This window comes from Camellia sinensis, chromosome 5 (genome assembly GCF_055761805.1).
Source record: "Camellia sinensis isolate YWXY chromosome 5, ASM5576180v1, whole genome shotgun sequence".
In the NCBI taxonomy this organism is placed as follows: domain Eukaryota; kingdom Viridiplantae; phylum Streptophyta; class Magnoliopsida; order Ericales; family Theaceae; genus Camellia; species Camellia sinensis.
In genome coordinates this window covers 180,508,585-180,529,942 of record NC_138965.1, presented here as the reverse complement: position 1 = coordinate 180,529,942, position 21,358 = coordinate 180,508,585, and the positions used below count along the sequence as shown (strand labels likewise).

At 38.1% G+C, this 21,358-nt stretch overlaps 1 protein-coding gene across 1 annotated transcript; it reads right to left on the bottom strand.

Annotated features, from left to right (window-relative positions):
* Positions 1–9,026: 9,026 nt before the first annotated feature.
* On the bottom strand, positions 9,027–12,218 carry LOC114288246 (caffeoyl-CoA O-methyltransferase-like). Its single transcript, XM_082870576.1, has 4 exons — positions 11,613–12,218; positions 10,834–10,977; positions 9,568–9,705; positions 9,027–9,305 (listed from the first exon to the last, which is right to left on the bottom strand). Exons 1-4 carry the CDS (start codon positions 11,622–11,624, stop codon positions 9,027–9,029), a joined length of 573 nt encoding a protein of 190 aa, XP_082726702.1. The 5' UTR covers positions 11,625–12,218.
* Positions 12,219–21,358: the final 9,140 nt, after the last annotated feature.

Here is a 21,358-nt window from a genome sequence, read left to right as displayed (position 1 = left end):
GGTTATAACGAAGGGGTGGCCGATGTCACGGTAGAATATAAAAAGCAAGTGAAGCAGGCATGCAACAAGGGTTTCACCATTTGGTTGGATGTCTCTTCAAAAAAGGCTTGAAGTCCCAGAGGACTCTCCCCTTAGGAATGCCGACGCTATTCCTCTTTCGTTCCCTCCAACTCCAAGTCAATCCACCAATGAATCTGAGTTCGAAGAGGAGACTTTGGTGAGGAAACCAAAGGAGACTGCTAGGATCAAGTCCCCTTCTTTAAATGAGCAGGTCCTGGACTTGACTCAAGATGAGGAGGGTGATGAGGTGCCCAAGGAAGCTACCCCTGAGCAGGCATCATTGGACGTGCCTCTTGCCGATAAGAGCCTTGATCAAACTCTTCAAGAAATTGATGCTGAGCTTGCGGCCGAGAAGGTGGCCGAGATGTCCTCCCAACAGTCTTCCGAGGTCCAGACCTAGCTTGCTAAGGAGCCTGAAGAATCTTAATTTTGGTGTCTTTTTCCTTTGTTTGTCGCCTTTTGTATTTCTTTGTTTTTGAGACAATGTAAACTCTTCGTATGGCCGATATACCTTCTTATGAATACAATTTCCTTCTTTCTTGAATGCTTGTATGTTTGTTTTTCCTTTATTGCTCTTGTATGACTTTCATACTTAGAATATTTTGCATATCTTTAATATATACTTCAATCTTGTGCAACCTTCTCGGGGTGACATACCTCAGTTATATGAACTGACGATTTACTTCGGCAAGTACCCAAGTACCTTTCTTGGCGCGACCTCAGTTTCAACTTGTAAATTTTGCATAAAATTTCAACAAGTGTTTAACCTTAGTCTAACTTCAACTTGTAAACTTTTCTCAAGTTTCAACAAGTGTTAAACATCATCTCGGTTTAACTTCAACTTATAAACTTTTCTCAAGTTTCAACAAGTGTTAAATATCATCTCGGTTTAACTTCAACTTGTAAACTTTTCTCAAGTTTCAACTTCAACTTGTAAACTATTCACAAGTTTCAACAAGTGTTAAACATCATTTCAGTTTAACTTCAACTTGTAAATTTTTCATAAGTTTCAACAAGTGTTAAACATAATCTCGGTTTAACTTCAACTTGTAAACTTTTCACAAGTTTTAACAAGTGTTAAACATCATTTTGGTTTAACTTCAACTTGTAAACTTTTCACAAGTTTCAACAAGTGTTAAACATAATCTCAGTTTAACTTCAACTTGTAAACTTTTCATAAGTTTCAACAAGTGTTAAACATCATTTTGGTTTAACTTCAACTTGTAAACTTTTCACAAGTTTCAACAAGTGTTAAACATCATTTCAGTTTAACTTCAACTTGTAAACTTTTCTCAAGTCTCAACAAGTGTTAAAACCATTTTTCTTCTCTCGGCCCCCTAATGTGAACCTAAGTTCCACTTGGGTTCTCATTATGCATGTATTTTTGAAACATCGGCAAGTATCTTATCAGTCATAAATATAGAAAAATTCTGCTAAAATTTTATTCATTACGTCAGCAAAAAACAAGGAAAATCTAATGATAGAAAAACTTCAGATTACAAGTATTTCAGGGTCTTGGCAACTCTTTGCCCTCATTATCTTCAATCTGATATGCCCCATTGCCCAATATCGAAGTGATTCTGTAGGGTCCTTTCCAGTTTGGTCCAAGCTTGCCCTCCCTGGGATCCTTCTTGTTGCCGACGACTTTTCTCAAGACTAGGTCACCGACTTGGAACTCCCTTGGGTTAACTTTTTTATTGTAAGCCCTGGCAAGCTGCTGTTGGTATGCTGCTAACTGAATTGCAGCCCTTTCCCTTCTTTCTTCTAGTAGATCCAGATCTCGGGCTAAGAGTACATCATTAGTCCCATTCTCTACTCCCTGGATTCTGATCCCTGGGATGCCGACCTCCAGTGGAATGACAGCTTCTGCGCCATAAGCCATGGCAAAGGGGGATTCCCCTGTTGATCTTCTCGGCGTAGTCCGATATGCCCAGAGTACACTTGGCAGTTCATCTACCCATTTTCCTTTCACTGCTTGCAGCCTCTTCTTTATTCCATCCAGGATAACTTTGTTGGATGCTTCTGCTTGTCCATTGCTTTGAGGAATGCTTGGGGTTGAAAAATAATTCTTCATCTTGAATTTTGCACAGAAGCTTTTGATTAGCTTGCTGTCAAATTGTGTTCCATTGTCGGCAACTATTGCTCTTGGAATCCCAAATCTAGTAATGATATTTCTCCATATGAAGTTCTTCACGTCCATATCTCGGATCTTGGCCAGGGGCTCAGCTTCTATCCATTTCGTGAAGTAATTTGTTACTACCAGCAAGTACTTCCTTTGTCCAGTTGCTTGGGGCAGTGGCCCAACGAGATCTATGCCCATTGGGCAAATGGCCAAGGACTGGATACTGGGTTCAGGTCTGCTGCTGGTTAGTGTATCAGTGGTGCAAACCTTTGACATTTTTCACACTTCTTGACATAGGCCTCTGCATCTTTCTGCATGTAGGGCCACCAACACCCTTGGGTAATGGTCGTATGGGCTAGTGATCTGCCCCCGGTGTGGCTTCCACAAATTCCTTCATGTATTTTATATAAAAAATCTTCAACCTGTGACGGGTGTACACACCTTAAAAGGGGTCCAGTGAAAGATCTTCTGTAGAAATGTCCTTCTACTGTTGGACTGAATCTTGCCGACTTCAATCTGATCTTGTGTACCTCCTTGTGGTCATCTGGCAGCTTTCTTTCTTTCATGAATGCAACAATTGCATCCATCCAGCTTGGTCCCATGTCCACACACATTGCTTCATGCTCTGTGGTCAGTTGTTCGATGCTCGAGCCTGACAAGTAGTCAACCATTATTGTCCTCGTTTTTCCAGGTTGTACTGTGCTAGCTAGGTTGGCCAATGCATCGGCATGAGTGTTATCATCCCGGCTAACCTAAAGTAGTCGACAGTTCTGAAACAAGGTTGCCAATCTGATGACCTCCTTTGCATAGGCCGACATCCTTTCATCTCGGGCAGCAAATTCGCCTGTTGTCTGGTTAACTATAAGTTGTGAGTCACAAAAGACTATTACCTCATCCGCTTGTACTGCTGCTGCTAGCTTCAGTCCTGCAATGATTGCTTCATATTCTGCTTCATTGTTTGAGGCCTTGAACCCCAAACGAATCGACTATTCTAGTATCTGCCCATCTGGAGATACCAGTACTACTCCTGTCCCTGCTCCCTGTCGGTTGGAACTCCCATCAACAAACAGTCGAAAGAAGTCGCCGATGTAAATGCTGCAGGGTCTGAGTTTTTCCTCTTTGCTTTGTTCTTTCACCTTTGGCTGGGTTCCTCCTTGCTTGTTTGGACATTGTTTACCTTGGCTCAACGGAGCCCGATGTTCGATGGATTTTGGCGTGAACCCCGCCACGAAGTCGGCCAAAACTTGGCCTTTGATTGCTGTTCTGGGTTTGTACTCTAGGTCATACTGACCCAAGGCAACTGCCCATCTGGCTATTCTTCCTGTCAGGTCTCCTTGTTGCAGCAAGGACTTCAAGGGGTGTTCAGTTAGCACCACAATTTTATGGGCCTGGAAGTAATGGTTCAGCTTCTTTGAAGCCATTACTAAGGCCAGTGCCAATTTCTCTAAGGCTAGATACCTTGTTTCTGCATCGACCAGGGTTTTGCTTACATAGTAAACAGCCCTTTGCTCCCCTTTTTCTTCTCGGATTACTACTGCGTTTACTGCGTGTTCTGAAACTGCTAAGTATAGGAACAGCTCCTCCCCAGGTTCTGGGTTTGAAAGAACTGGAGCCGTAGTCAGATACTTCTTCAGGCCGGCCAAAGTGGCTTCACACTCCTCAGTTCATAGGAAGTCTGTGGCTTTCTTCACTAAGTTGAAGAAAGGTTTGCACTTGTCTGAACTTCTGCTTATGAACCTATTCAGGGCTACAGCCCTTCCAGTTAGCATTTGCACTTGTTTTGCTGACGTCGGGCTCTTCAACTCCAGGATGGCCTTAATCTGATATGGGCTGGCCTCAATGCCACTTCTGGTCACCAGGTACCCCAAGAACTTACCAGATCCCACTCCAAATGCATACTTTGCTACATTGAGTCGGAGCCGATATGTTTTAAGGATGTCAAAGACTGCTTTTAGGTCGGCCAGATGACCTTCAGGTTCTTTGGTCTTCACGACCATGTCATCAATGTAAAATTCCACCGTTCCACCAATCAGGGGTTTGAACATCTTGGTTACCAATCTTTGGTAAGTTGCTCCTGCATTTTTCAACCCTAAAGGCATCACTCTGTAGCAGTACAGCCCTTTGGGAGTGATAAACGCAGTCTTCTCTTCATCTGTGGGGTACATGGCTATCTGGTGGTACCCTCTGTATGCATCCAGGAAGCTCATCATTCCATGCCCCGAAGTGGCGTCTACCAGCTGGTCAATCTTGGGTAGAAGAAAGCTGTCTTTGGGACAGGCTCTGTTCAGGCTGGTAAAGTCTACGCAGACCCTCCATTTACCATTCTTTTTCTTCACTACTACTGTGTTTGATAGCCATGTTGGGTAATTTACCTCTTGAATGGTCCTGGCCTCGAGAAGTCTGTCTACTTCCTCCTCCACTACTTCGACGTGTACCAACATTGGTCTTCTTGCTCGTTGGATTCAGGTTTGGCCGACCTGTCAACGTTCAGCTTATGGCAAGTGATCTCGGGGTCAATGCCAGGCATTTTGTAGGGCGTCCACGCGAACACCTCAATATTTGCTCTCAAAAAAGCTTCCAACTCTTTTTCCTCTTCTTTGGCTAAGCCCGAGCCGAGAAGAAAGAAGCGTTCTTCATCTCCCTCCTGGACAAGGATTTTCTTCAGTGCCTCTTCACTCTTTTCGGCTGGCTCCTTATCGACATCCTCTAGGACCTCCACGTCCTCGTCTTTGATTTTTGTCTTCTCTGGTTCTCAAATGCTGCAGGTGGATTTCATTGCTGCCATGGAGCAATTCTTTGCTTGTAACTGATCTCCTCTGACCTCCTCAATCCCATGCTCTGTTGGGAACCGCAATAGTTGATGCAATGTTGAGGGAACAGCCCCCATTGCATGCAACCATGGCCTTCCCAAAATGATGTTGTAAGGGGAGGGTGTGTCGATTACGGTGAACTCTATTGTTATCTTCCTGGTGCCTGCCTGCACCTCTAAGCTGGTTATTCCCAGTGGCCATGTTGGCGTTCCATTGAACCCGACCATTGGGCTATTGGATTGTTCCATATCGTCTGGGTGAAGGCCGAGCTCCTTGTAACATCGGACATACATGATGTCACAAGAGCTGCCTTGGTCAATCAGGATGCGCTTTACCTGGCATTTCCCAACCTGGAGGGATAATACTAAGGCATCATTATGTGGATGTTGTACCGTCTCATGGTCAACTTCAGAAAAGGACACTACTGGTCCTTGGCACTCCTCTACCCGATGTCTCTTCTCCCCGACTTAGTAGACATGCTGCAAGTGCTTCACCTTCTGGGTCTCCCCTCTAATTTCATTCTCGTTAACCTTCGAGTGAATTACATTAATTACCCGAGGTCCTCCTGCCTGAGGTTGCTGTACTGGGGGAGACGGGCTGCTAGTGCCTGAGGCAGTCTTGTCTGTTCTTCCCTTGTTCTGGCCTCATCGACAAGGTCTCTCAGATGGCCTTGCCTCACCAGGTCTTCCAAGTGTGTTTTCAGGGCTCTGCCGCCCTGAGTCATATGCCCGTTTTCATTGTGGTAAGCACAATGCCTGCCAAGGTTTCTTTCCATGAATTCTCTTGGTGCCTTTGCTGGTGTTCTGAAATAGGGTTGATTCCAAATTTGATCCAGGACTTTGTGAATTGGATTCGGAACACAGTTGTCACTGCTTGTGTAGCCCTCAGTTCTGTCTCTTGCTTGCTTGATCCATTGTTACCTCGGCCTCGCTTTGGTGAGCCGTTTCCTTTCTCTTACTTTGTCTCCTTAGTCCCCGACGTGTCTTCCTCGGCTCTGGCATGCTTCTCGATTCTCGCCATGAGCTCTTCCATGCTTTTTGGCAATGTCTTTGCCAAAGACTTTCGTAGTGGACAATCATCTTTTAGGCCGTTTTTGAAAGATACGACTGCCACCTCTTGATTACACTCTAGTATTCGGTTGAACACCTCATAGTATCTGTTTGCATAGGCCCTAAGGCCTTTATCCTTACTGATCTTCAGAGCCATCAATGCGTCCACCCTCAATGGCTGCAGCTTGTGTGTCATGAACCTGGCCACAAACATCTCGGCCAGACCTTCCCAAGTCTTCACGCTTCCCTTTGGTAATTTGTGGAACCAATCTGATGCAATCTCCCCGAAGGATAAGGGGAACACTTTACAGAGCAACGACTCGTTCCCACTATACAATGCCATTGAGTTCAAGTATAATTCGACGTGGAAGTTGGGGTCTGACTTACCATCGTACATTTGGAACCTTGGCATACTGAATCTCTTCGGCGCCTCAAACTTGTCCAACTCCACCGAGAATGGTGTTCTCAGCTTATCAGGGGAAGTTACCTCGGCATCGGCATTCTGCTGCTTCCTCTTAAGGTAATCTCTCAAGTCTTCTTTGCTCCGCCCAGGAGCTCGATTATCACCTGACTTTAGTTTTTTCGGCATACTACTCTTAGCTTCATGGTGGGTCCTTTTTGATCTTTCTCCGTGAGTTGTGTCGAAGCAGAGCGCCTGCCCCTGAACATGCCGATGTTCTTAGGGGTCTGCCTCCTTGGCGCGATGTGTCCTCCGCGACTCTTCTCTCCTCAACTCTCCTCGTTCGACCTCCCTTGAAGGCCGGTGAGAGTGTCTTTCGCTCCTTGTGTGCTCGGGGATTTCTGGGATTGGTTTATGCCCTCTCTTCTGTGTATTAGCCGCTGGAATTGGCGTGCCCTGCAGCAGGAACGGTGGCTGCATGACATTATTTTGCATCATAAAATTGACGACCGATTGCAGGTCTGCCAATTTGTTCGCCATCTCTTTTACTTTTTCATCCCTTGGAGGTCGTCCTCGTTATAATACCTACTTTGTTCTAGTTTCTTTGGTACGCTGTCGTCCTGGCCGACGTCCTTTTTTGTTGTGATTCTGGTTCTGAGTCTCCTCGTTGCAACCGTCTTCCTTCGCGTTTAAGTCAACACGTTTTTCATTCCCAGCAAGGGTTTCGTCCCCAACCTTATCCTTCTGTCCGTCACTAGCCATCTACTCTCCTTTCTTTCCCATAGACGGCGCCAAATTGTGTGAATGATTTTCTGACCACACTGCCAACTCAGTAATCAACTGGAGAATACTAGCAGAATAGATGGCACCTGGCTGACCTGCAACAGAAAGAGAAGATTCCGGCGGCAGTTCGTCCACCCGGGGGCACTCCGACGATCAAGTCAGTATATCTCTCAAAGATAATCAATAATGCTAAATTCACTGTTCTGAGTATCAATTGCGTACCTTAGACCCATCGGGGGTGCCTTTATTCTATAGTTACCTCACTCCTAGTCCCCATAGAAGCCTAGCTTCAGTGGACTTCCGTTCAGTACTTATCCAGGACTCTTCTATAGATAAAGATAAACTCTCTGAGAGTGTTATCCTTATCCACACTAAAGTCCTTCATCATTCTAGGACTCTTGTGCCTTATCCACTTATCTCGGATTCCGATATCTTCGGAGATAACCTCGGCCTTGCCGAGATCACCTCGGCGTCATGACCTGGACACGTGGCACCTCGGCTGACACGTCGGCGTCACCTTGGCCACGTGTTGGGACTCAAAAAATATATCCCCACAGTCATCAAATTCCATTTATGTGGGGAATTGTTAGAAATGGTTTTGGAAAAATAAGTTTTTTCCTAAACTTTGGTCTAGTTTTTAGGTGGGACCCATGCGCCAAAGTTGGCAAGTCTAAGTGGTGACGCGTTCTATGCTGCGTTGTGATTCACGTGGTATGTTTGGTTGCTCAAAACAATTATCAAGTGAATGAGAAATTGAAGCCAAAGTGAGCTCTATGGAAATGGTGGTTTTGATGAAATTTTCATTAAGGTTTGAGTTAAGGCTTGTCCCACATTGGTTTGATAGGAAAAATTTGAGTGGATTTATAAGGCTTGGGTTTGGAACTTGGGGTAGGCCCCATGGGGCACTTAAGTTTTGTAGAGGGAGAGGTTATGGGCAAAGTGAGCTAGACCCATTGGATCCAAAATAAACACACGCACCGTCGTCGTCTGGTCGGGAGGGCTGGGCTTGGGCGCGGGTGCGTGGTGTGAGGCTGGGTAATTCTTTTTGGACCAAAAACATTTGAATTTATTTTTTATTTTTTGAAAAATAAATTCTGATCGCTTGAATTTAAATTTCAGTTTGAAATTTTCAATTTTGGCTTGCACCTTTCTATCGGTCTGAACAGATTCAGTTCAAACGCATATTTGTTCAAAATTTAAACCCAACAGGTTTGTATTTATTCATTCAAACCGAACAGGTCTGGTACCTATTCAAACAAATTTGCTACCTATTTAATTCAAACTGAAAGGCCACTATTCCATCTATAAATAAGCAGTCCCTTATTTGGATTTTTCACTTGAATTTTTGTCCTAGATTCTGCTATTGTTTTCTCTGCATTTTGCTGCATTATTTTCCTACTGGAAAGAGTGTAAACATAAAGTGCGTTCGCTGTGTGAATAGTTTGTAGTGCTGCTACTATTCACTACTGATCATTTTATCCTAGGAGATAAACGTTCATAATCTGAAAGCACCGTGGAGAGGACGAATCTGTCTTAAAGACACAGTATTAAACATTGGACTTAATCAAAAATTTGTTTGAGAAATTAATTAGGTAAGTAATTAATTTATGTGCTGTTTTATTTTATTTTATTTACTATTTTGATTTATGTAATCAAACAGTCTCTCTCATTTCCTTTATTTCTTCTGTGTTCTGTTTATTGTTAACTACACAAACAGAATTTATTCTTAATACAGTGAAGTTTGTCTAACAATTATTACAAATATAGTCAAGCTCATATGATATGATACGATACGATCTGATCTAGAGTATGCGTTTGCACAGTGTAACACCATCACCAATGGAAATCTGAGCAATTTCGATGCGGGGGTCAGAGGCTAAGTACTTGTTGAGTTCAATTATGGGCTTTCGGCCGATACGGAGAAACTCAGGGACTTCTTCTTCATTTCTTACAACTAAACCATACCACATAGTGCTATCATATGCAATAACGCCTCCTACTTTCACCAGTTTTATCGCTTGCTCGTGATAGTTAATGTAGTTGGGCTTATCAACATCCACAAACACAAAATCAAACTCCATTTTCAACGTACCCTCCTGCCATATATACATAATTCATATAATTAGTTCCCAAGTTTAAGAGCCGACATCGTATATAAGCATGTTAGTCAGAGATTTATAGGAAATTGGCAGAAAAAATGAGATTAACAATGCTGGCAAAGAATGGAAGATAAAATTGGGAAAATGTTTTACACTCCCAAATAGTAAATTTTACAATGTGAAATTATTAATTATGTGTAATTGCACTGGTCAATGCAATAAAAAATCGGCTTTAAAATTAAAAACTCTCATCGCTCAGCATTTCATTAAGAACAGAAATGGCATCTGATTCTATGACATTGATCTTGTGCTCCACACCAGCCTTCTGAATGCATGGCAGTCCAACTTCAAATGCTTCTCGATTTGGATCTATTGCTACTATCTATTGAAAAATTAAAAAAATAATAATAATGAAAACAAAAAGACTGACTTAGATTTTGTCTATATTGGAATCTTAACATCATTTTATGAGGGAACAAGAAAAACATTAATTCTAGTTTTCTATTGTAGTTAATTAGGATCTTTGTCAGCTTGTCATGTTTAAATCCCAGTCGAACTTAGTCTCTCATATTAAGCAAGTACTTGTCCTAGTTACCTCATTATGGAACTCCTCCCCCCCCCCAAAAAAAAAAAAAATAAATAAAAAACAAATGTTTTTGTTTTGGAGATAAGACCATGACCATGAGGTTAGACTTTGTATCTTGATCAATCTTGTATCATATTTGGATATAAAAGGCGTCTCAGGATTGATCGTTCCCCTGAATTGTATATCCCTCATATTGGGAATTGTTGAGTCCCACTGAGAAGGATACAAAATGACCAAGTAAGGAATCCAAATTATGAGTTTAAAAGACCAAAATACCCGCAAACATGGTCATCGCATTATGTAATCAATGTCTAAGGATTTCAAACAAAAATAGAATATGTTACATAATTCCTTCCAAATACAGGAACATTCCAACGTAAGTCCAAAAAGGAAAATGTTTGGTAGCCTGAATTTCTGTGACTCGAATGGCTCGAATGTGTCAAAACGACGTCGTTTTACACCCAAAATGACGTCGTTTTGGGTGTTTCAAGTTATTCGAGCCATGTTTTTTCAAGCCACCTAGCAATGTTGTTCCAAAAAATTGGTAATTCCAGAATTATTAGTTTCAAAACTAATGATCCCATGTAATCTAAGTCATCCTTTGTAACTTGGCTAAAAATTTAGTTGACTAAAAATAGACCCACAAAAAAAGCAAATGCAAACAAAAACAAAAACAAAAAAGTTTGAAACAAACATGGTCACAAGTATTCCATTCTGCTCACAAGAAAGAGGTTTGAAAGGTCAAGATAATTTTAATATTTTAAGTGGTTATGATAATAACTCCACCATGCCATTTTCAGATGAAGGGCATGGATTAATTGGAATGACAACTTGTTGATTTAAAAATGTTAAAAAGCAAATTTTTAACAAACTCTTTTGGGCTTGATTTAAATTTGATTACAATTTAAAGAGGGAGTTACAAACCTGGGCATCATGAGGTAAAGCAAGGGCAGTGGTAAGAAGAGAATAGCCAGTGAAAACACCAATCTCCAATGTCTTCTTCGCATTCATTAATTTCAAAAGCATAGACAACAACAATCCTTCATCAGGGGGACACTTAGCTCCGCTCTACAATTCAAATTGCAATTTTGTTATAATTTTTTTTTATTAAAAAAAAATTAACTAAATAAGTTGTGAATAAACAAAATTCTGAAAACATTTTTTTTTTTTTTAATGTTTCATTGGCCACTACTTGGAATCAAGACCATTCAAAACTTGTAGTGCTTTGTGGCCAAGACTTGTAATAACAAGTTAACTAGGCCGATTAAAAAAAAAAATCATTTTCAGTCCATGATTAGACTGGATGGTACTATCCGGGCTTGTGGGGATTATTATGGATTTCATTGCGATAATCTGAACAATTCATTTTATAGAGTTCTTTGTGTATATCATTCACAAAAAAACAAAAACAAAAAAGAAAAGTTCATTTAACAAATGGATAAATTGACTAGGTTACAATTATTAAATTGAACTAAATTTTTTTGTGAATGATATACACAAAGGACTTTACAAAATAAACAGTTCAAATTATTGAAACAAAACCCGTGGCTGGCTCCATGGATCTGGACAACACCCTCTAGTCCATGATTTTGACTAGATAGAAACTAGGCCCAATAATTTAATTATAAAAATATATTTCAGGTTGCTTAAAATGATGTTTGAGTTTATTAATATTGTCAACCGTATGTGAGCAAGTCCCTAACCTGTCGCCACATTTCTTGAATGTTGCATCTCTTATCCTCTTGAGCTGCTCATGTTCTCTTGGGTATGCATTGGTTTCAAAGATGTACTACTTAACCAAAATTGAATCAATAAGCAAAATGATTGACATAAATCCATAAAATGGTGTTGCCCACATCTAAAACTAAGTTTTTATTTTTTTGATGAACAAATAAAAACTTTATTGATGAGAATCAATGTACATAGAATACTAAGACAAATATCAATCAACTGGGAGACAAGTGCACAAAGTATCAAAGCAAAAACTCAACAATATATGAAAAAGGAAAACATAAACCAAAAAGGAACAAATAAAAAATTTTTAAAAAAAAGAAAAGAATAGAAAGGGGGTGGTTGGCTGTAGGAGTGTATAGATTGTTCACTTCGGTCAAGTTTTAGAAAGAATTTGGCACCAAATTTTTTCTCTACATTTGTATTTAGCAATAATCAAAACATACCATTTGTCATCGTAAACAGCACCAAACCGTTATGCATTGTGGCAGTTTGGTCACATTTTGAAATTTCATTTTTTTAATGAACAATCAATTAACAATATAATGAAAATACGACGTTATAAACTCATTTTTCCTGTTCAAAATATTGACACCACCAATATAGTTTGATTATCTCATTTAAACGAATCAAGGGTATACTTTACACAATAATGCTACAATGGTCAAATTTGTTTAAATGAGCAAAAACAGGTCCTCAAGACTATTTAAGCTACACCTGGCTCCTATGAAGTTGGTGACGTAACATTCTTCATCCAATTTTGGACTAACATTAATTGTTGAATTAAATTGAGAAAAATTAAGAAGGTAAGGAAAGTGGGAAAAAAAACTTTAAAGGCCAAAATTGAAAAACACTAAAACATAAGGGGGCAGAGTGTATTTACCCTAATTTCTGCCACATGGCTTTTTTTTCATCCACATTTGGTCAGATATTGGTTATTGAAGAAAATTAGAGACGTTAAGGATCAAATTGGAAAACAATTAAGGGACAAAGTGAAAAATCACTGAAATTTAAGGGAGTCAAAATGTAATTTACCCTATCAATAATGCTTCAATTACCACATTTATATACAATAAATTGCTTTCCACCTCATGTGTTACCATTGTGTTAGTAACAGATATGAAAACTGGGGCCATATAATACGTTGATGATATATGGATAACAAAATATTTTATTGTGTGCAAATATGACCATTGTAGCTTTTTTGTGCTGTTTGGTGCAGTTTCTTATAAGTTTAAAACTGATAATCAAAAAGCAAAACCAAAAGCACCCAATCCCCAATTTCTAAATAATCAGCTTTTCTCAGCTTATTTAACTTATTTCTGCCTAAAAGGTTGTAAGCAAAAGCTGCAGTAAACAATTTGACATAGATTCCTAAATTAAAATAAGTTATAATCACCCCCTATTATTCACACCAAACATCCCCTTTATCATGTATGAAACAGAGCCTAATGCGCAGGGTATACTTTAAGTTTGTTTAGTTTAAAGGTTTGGCCAGTCCCAAAAAATCTAAAAAAGTCAAAAAGTTACACAAAAAGTAAAAAAGTCATTACCATTCACAAATAAAAAATCTTTAAAAAATATTTTATACATTTTTGTAATACAAAAGTTGAAAATTCACTGTCTGTCGTACTGCCCCAGACAGTAAGGTAGGTCATACACTTTTTGGGCAAAAAAAAAATTACATATGTAAAGCAACAAAGTTTGATGGTAATGTTGAGCCCTTGGGGCCCCGGGCCCCACTAAGAGTTCCGTTTTGATAATCTGAACCGTTTCAATATGTAGAACTCGTCGAGTACTAAATGCATGTAAAAAATCACGTTGATCGGATATCGTTAACTATATGATCAAATCAGTTTTGTATAAACAAAACGGATGGTGTGATAGTTAACCGTTGAAAAAAAAAACTAATCCGATCATATAGCTATCAATATCCGATCAACATGATTTTTTATAACCATATAATACTCGACGAGTTATACATATTGAACGGTTTAGATTATTAAAATGAGACCCATGGTGGCCCCCATGGACCGACCATCACTGTCCAAACACTTTGCCCCGAAGGAGGCAATAATTTGCTGTGTAAGACACGCGGGCAGCCGTACAACCTACTCAACTTTCTTCCCCTGTACACTTTATTTATTCAGTTTTTTATTATACATTTTTTCGTAAAAAGACAAAAAATTAACCCAAACATCCATATTTTTTTCCTCAACTTTTTAGTCCAAAAAGATAAAAAAGTGCACTTATTTAGAACACCTCAAACAATAATAAATTGTTTATTGTCCTTTTTCGTCTTTTCTTCTTCTTTTCTTCTTATTATTTATTTATTTATTTATTTGTTAATTTTTTAAGATTTTATGTTGGACAGTTTGTTGTAGAGCTGCTTATAATTATTTGATAAAAATAGATTAAATATTCAAGATGAAAAATAAAAAATTGCATAAGGAGCGTTTTTAAATTTTGCTTGAAGATTATCAAATTATCAGATTTGGTGAAATTTTTCACGAAAGTTGATAATAAAAAATAAAACTAACTGCACCCCCATCCACTGCTTTTCGACAATCAATTTTTTCAATTATAAATTATTTTGATTGATTGGACTGGGATTGTCTAAGAGTTGTTTGGGATGAACTATATAAGTACACTTTTTGACTTTTTGGATAAAAAAAAGTAGAGGAAAAAAAGATATTGTATGAGATAATTTTTTGATTTTTTACAAAAAAATATATATTAAAATATTGTATAAAATAACAAAATTACCGTATTAACCCTATGCCCTATGCGTAGTGATAGTGATTATTGAAGGAACAATATGGATGGCTTTGAATTGTGTGGTGGGGGTAGAGATGCTTCAGATTATATATATATATATATATATAGGATGAGGTTTCTCTCTAGTCTTCATCGAACTAAAGGGGCTCACCACAGGTCTTGTTTCGATAATTCGAACCGATCATTGTGTAGAACTCGTCGAGTACTATGTGCTTGTAAAAAATCACGTTGATCGGATATCGATAGCTATGTGATCAAATTAGTTTTGTATAAAAAAAATTAGAAGGTGAAAAATAAATGGCTGAAAAAAAATCTGATTTGATCACATAGCTATCGATATTCGATCAACGTGATTTTTTACAAGCATATAGTACTCGACGAATTTTACAAATTGAACGGTTCGAATTATTTAAACGGGACCCGTGGTGGGGCCCCATAGGCCCAACAGTACCCTCCAATCCCATGAAAGACTAGAGGGAAGCATCATCCATAGTGCACTACACAGTGAGGGTACTTGGCTTGTGTATAGTACAAGTTCATTGTTGTACTTGACTTGTGTACTCTTTTTTCTTGGTATTTTTTTGATGAATAGTGATAACTTTTTGACTTTTTTTAGTAACTTTTTAACTTTTTGTCTTTTCTAGATTTACCCAAACACCTACCTAATTGAGGAGACCTTGTGGAAAAATTCATACCTCATCATGTTTTTCAATCATTCAACACAAATTCATGAGCTCCACTCCCTCTACCAATCACAATATCATTGGAGCATCTCGTGGCGGTGCCTCAAGGCCAACAAATAACTTCTAGACTCTGTGGGTCCATTTCTGTCCACTTTTGGTTATCAATCAACTATTGTTTTTTTTAATGCACAATTAATTATTTTGTTAAATTTGGCAAATAAATTATTTGTGTGAAAAAAATCAATTCCAACCATTTCATTTGGTCACAATTCTATCTTTAAAAAAAATTAAAAAAAAGAAGAAGTAATACTATACATAATTTTATTTTTTCATTGAGTTTAACTTCTTTTAAATTGTCATTTTAATTTGAGAGAGCATTTGAATTTGTAAGTCTATTTTATGATCGATTTCGGTGATTCGAATTGTTTACTTTTAAAAATGTTTGAGCAAAATATTCATATAAAAAATTATGACGATTTGACATCAATAACTATATATTAAAATCATATTAAAAAAAAATAGATAACAAATATAATTTCAATAATAGTCATTCATTTTTTTATGGGTAAATTACAAACACACCCCTTGAAATTTACTTAAATTACAAATTACTCCTGCAGTTCGAGAAATTACATTATGCCCCCTAAGGTTTCTAATTTCATAACAAATAAATCATTTTATTAATAAATCATCAAATTAATTAACAGTTTTTAATAATGTTAAAATTTTATTTCAATTAATAATTCAGATAATTTTATTATTGTATAGGTGAACAATTAGAAATTTTACTTTTTCAATTAATTCTGTTAAATAAAAAATTTTGACAATGAGGTATTTGTAATTTTCTAAATCACAGGGAGTAATTCGTATTTTAAACAAATCTTAAGGAGTGTATTTGTAATTTATCTTTTTTTTATTTATAAGAGGGTCTATTCTTAATTTCAAATATTATAGCATCTAAGAAATAATATTATATGTAATATTTTTTCACAAAAAAAGAATAGTGTCTATTCTCAATTTCATAAAAAAAAAAAAACAAACATCTCGGATTATGTGGATTTCAATGTCCAATTCAACCAATTACATGAATTATTTGCTCCATAAACTAAGTCGAATTGTTTGAATCATCAAAATGACTCCCCATGGAAAGGGTACTTCACGTAGGGCTCGGGAACATCGATAACTAATTATCCAAAAAAAGAAGAAGAAAAAAACAGAGAAAAGAAAGAAGAAGTAGACCTTGGTCGAATTCGGATCTCATAGAGTGATTTTTAGTATAGTAATTTTATAATAATTTTTTGAATGATTGAGATTTAATTCTACAAAAATTAATGGCACAATAGTATTGATAATTACTTTTAAAAAAAATATCAACCATACGAAAAGTCACTCTAAAAAAATCCTCTGGTCGAAATATCATAATTAGATCCTCTAGTACAACTAATGGAGTGGAAGGAAGATTTGTCACAAAAAGAAAAGAAAAGAAAAAGGGGTGTAAGAATTGTTGAGAGAGGGAGAAAGAAGAGAAAACATCCAAATGCATGTATGAGATGAAAGGAGGGGAGAAAGGCTGAATAGACAACAGAGACTTTTAATTTGATGGTGTACTACTTTTAATTCAACCAGAGAATGTGCCTAAGAACACATTATCATGGATATGTTGGCAACAAAAGGGCTTACCTTTTGAAGAGCCTCACTTTTCAGTATGGTCTTTAAAACAATATTATCCGCCATGGCTTTACTTGCAAACCCAAACTCAAAATGTACGTTTTCTCAGATGAGACTAATGTTGTGTTTGGTTGGGGGATTTGGAGAGAGATTCGGAAAGGGAATGGGAAAAGATGTGTGAAACTAGGTGAAATGTAGGCATATTTTATTCACATTTCACCTAACTTTTCCTTTTCCATTTCCATTTCCAAATCCCTCCTCAAATCTCCCAACCAAACACAACGTAAAACTCTCTCTCTCTCTCTCTCTCTCTCTCTCTCTCTCTGCGCATGTGTGTATATATTCAGGGAGGTGTTTGAGTGTGTAATGTATATCCTATCTACTTGTATAAGTTTTTATAAATATGTATAAGTTATCATAAATCTACGTAAGTTGTTATTTTTAAATTTTTTATGGATTAACTTACGTATTATTGTAAAAATTTATATGATTTTGTAAAATATTTACGTATATTTATGAGAATTTATACAAATATATATGATATACATTTTCACACTAAAAAATTACTCATATATGTATCAAAAATGTTAGAGATTCTAAAAAATTTATCAAAAATTTTACCAAATGTCTCACATGAGTGTGGAACCCACATGAGACTCATTTTGTGTGGGTCTCACACCCATATGAGACAATTGATAGAACTTTTGATAAAATATTTAAACTCTCTAACATTTCTCTATAGAGAGAGAGAAGCTAGCGTGTTATGAAATCTTGTAGCAAATGAGAAGAGGAAGACATGAAATAGGAAGAAAAACAAAAATTGAAACAGTTGTATGACAAATTTGCCATAAATAATAGCCCTACCCAGCATCACTTTTGAGTTCACATCATAAAAGGAAAACGAGTTAGATTTCTTTTGGTTTATAATTTGGCTTGGAGGGTGTTATTTATGTTGGTAAAGATTATCATCGGTCTTATTTAATCATCACACAATTTCTCTTCCATTAATGAGCATAATCGATAGAGGAAAGCTTTCCAATTCACAAATATGGTCCCCTATAAATCAGTCCACCAAGTAAATTAACTAATCGATAGAGGAAAGCTTTCCAATTCACAAATATGGTCCCCTATAAATTAGTCCACCAAGCCAATTAACTAATTGATAACTAGCTCAGGACCCCTCAGCCAATTGATGCACACGATCAATTCCTTCACACCACGGAGCCCCTTGATTGCTAAAAGACTTCATTTTGACTTGATTGCCACGTGTCATCATCTAATTAATACACATGTCGATTAGAATTTTATGAAAATAGGAACAAACAAATATATATATATACACACATATAAGTTACCTATGATAACTAAGATTCTAATTTTTAATAGTAGTGAAGCACGCACCAATTGATATACCTATTAAGATATAGTTTTAAATATATGTTTAATCTCTTAGCCAATCATAAAGTGACGTTGTGCCACATTACCTGAGTTTAGGAACTCCTACATCTTGAATTGGAGGAAAACTTTTTCAAAAAAAAACCAAAAAACACATATATATACATATATATATACTTCTCTTTTAAAAGTGCGAAACCTACGAATCTTTTTTTACACTTTTCATTCCACAAATATTATCTTTAAACAATTGAAAAATTTCCTGGTATGTAATCTACACTATATGCAATCTTACCATAAGATTGCAAAATTGCATCAGTTCTCAAGAATTTACATAAGTCATATCACAAAAATGCATGAGTTAAACATAAATTCGTGTAAGTTCACTTTTATAAATAGACTTATGTGACTTTGTGTTAAACTTATGTAATTTTGTGGTAGAGTCGTATACGGTATGAATTGCAGACTGGAGCATTTTCCTAAACAATTATGCAATTTACGTTAATATATTTGTTTGGGGAGTGACTTTTTGATTAAAATAAACCAAGTTATCATATTACTCTCTTTATTTTTTTACACGTCTTTTTATAAAAAAATAAAAAATAAAAGTCAATTAAAATAGTCAATTTCCAAACGAACTCTAAGAAGGCTAAACGTCATGACTATTTATGTAATAACCCACATTCATGTCTTAGTCATGTTCATGTGCATTTTCATGATTTGTCTCGTTAAGCTTGCATTTGTAGACTTAGACTTGTTTTGCCTAGGTAAAGGTTCTTGTTTTGTCTTGATGCTATCATGTTTTCCCTAAGTGTTGTATGCATGCTTTGTTCCTTCCTTGCTGTGTTAAGCCTAGGTCATGCCAAGCCTAGGTCATGTTAAGCCTAGGTCATGCCAAGCCTAGGTCATGCCAAGCCTAGGTCATGTTAAGCCTAGGTCATGTCAAGCCTAGGTCATGCCAAGCCTAGGTCATGCCAAGCCTAGGTCATGTTAAGCCTAGGTCATGCCAAGCCTAGGTCATGTTAAGCCTAGGTCATGCCAAGCCTAGGTCATGTTAAACCTAGGTCATGCCAAGCCTAGGTCATGTCAAGCCTAGGTCACACCTACCATCTTGGAACCACTTTGGTTGACCTCCACAATGACCTAGGCATATTGGCCGAGATGTCATCATCTAGGCCGAGGTGTGCATCACCTAGGCCGAGATGTGCATCATCTGGGCCGAGATGTTATCATCTAGGCGTCCTAGATCCCTGATCCTTGCACCTAGTGATCTTGTTCCGGGACTGGAATGACCTAGACCGAGGTGTGGCACATCTAGGCCAAGGTGTGGCACAGCTAGGTCAAGCGTTATCCTTCCTAGCCGAGGTCATTGGAACCTTACTTGCCGAAGCCTTTGTCCTAAGCCGAGATCATTACCTGCCGGAGTGCCCATGTCATCTAGCTTGTTGTATACACTTTGCCTTACACATGTCTTGTCACTTAGTCACCTTTTTGAGGAGAACCAATCCGGTTGTGCCACGTGTCCCGACAGAGTGTTAAATCAGTCGTCAAAGAGAGAAACCTATCATTTCTATATCTTTGTTCTAAGGAGGAGAGAGAAGCTCTAGGAAGAGAGGAAGAGGAGTTCTAGAGAGAGGTAGACTTCCAAGCTTGATCCCTAGAGATCGAACCGTTAGATCCGTGTTTTAAGGTTAGATTCGTGATCTACTCTTGTTATTCTTTATGTTGATCTAATCGCATTGCATGATCTAGCATGTTTCATGAACCATGCATCGCTTTGAAGTTCAATTTTAGAAAGAGAAAGTGATATTCATGTGTTCTTGAGGAAAAGCCATGTTTTGATCCGAAAGTTTGTATCAAGATCCATGTTTTCGTGTTTGTTTTCATATGATCTTCAAGTATGGGTACCAAGGTCCATGTTTTTAAACTCATAGCATGAAACCTCAGATTTTATAATAACAAGTTATGATTTTAGCATTCATGTTCTTCATGTTCTTCATGCCCGTGTTCTTCAAGGATGAAACCCAGATTTCCAGGCTTCATTTCCCTAGGTGTGATCACCGAGACCACTCTTGCCTAGATCACACACTTAGGCCAAGCATCGTATCTCACCTTGGCCTACCTTGCATGATCACTTGCACGTTAGTTTATCTTGCATGCACACCTAGGCTAACCACTGCACACCTAGGCCGACCATGGTACACCCTTGCCGACACTTTGTAACACCTCGGCAAGCAGCTGCATACTGAAGCCTAGGTAACCACACCTCGGCCAAGAGGTGTGGGACCTCGGCCAAGACCTCCTGAGTTCACTCAGCTAGGTCATTTTTGCCTAGATCATTTCTGTGCATCCATTCCAAGACCTGGTTGGTACCCAGCATGTTTTCCTTAGATGTTTTCCAGCATGTTTTCCTAGCATGTTTTCCCTAGATGTTTCCCAGCATGTTTTCCCTAGATGTTTTCCAGCATGTTTTCCCTAGATGTTTCCCAACATGTTTTCCCTGGATGTTTTCCAGCATGTTTTCCCTAGATGTTTTCCAGCATGTTTTCCCTAGATGTTTTCAGCATGTTTTCCCTAGATCATTTGCATTCATGTAAAGCTTGTTTTTGAGAGTACATTCAATATACTTTCCTATGTGTTTGTAGGACTTGGACCTTTGCCTTGATCCCGACGTCCCAAGAACTATGTGAGTGGTATTTTTAATAAAGTTATGTTCTTAAGGTTTTGATAAAGCTTTGCCTTGTTTTGATAAAAGTATTTGTTAAGCCTGAATGATATCCCTATTTTATGTATCAAGTATAAGCTTTGTTTTGAATGGCAATGTATCAAGTAAGCTTTGTTTGACGACATTCACCAAGTGTTAAAGAGCTACGGGCTCTTGTAACATAGGTCCCTTGTGCTGGAGGACTCTAAACTTGAGCAGCACCCAAGTGTTAAAGAGCTACGGGCTCTTGTAACATAGGTCCCTTGTGCTGGAGGACTCTAAACTTGAGCAGCACCCAAGTGTTAAAGGGCTACGGGCTCTTGTAACATAGGTCCCTTGTGTTGGAGGACTCTAAACTTGCGCAGCACCTAAGTGTTAAAGGGCTACGGGCCTTCTTACTTGGTCTTGTTTTGCCACTGGCAGTTTACCGCGTGGGTCTTGTAAGTAAGTTTTGAAGGACCAAGGTTATGCCGAGGTTATGTTATAAGAT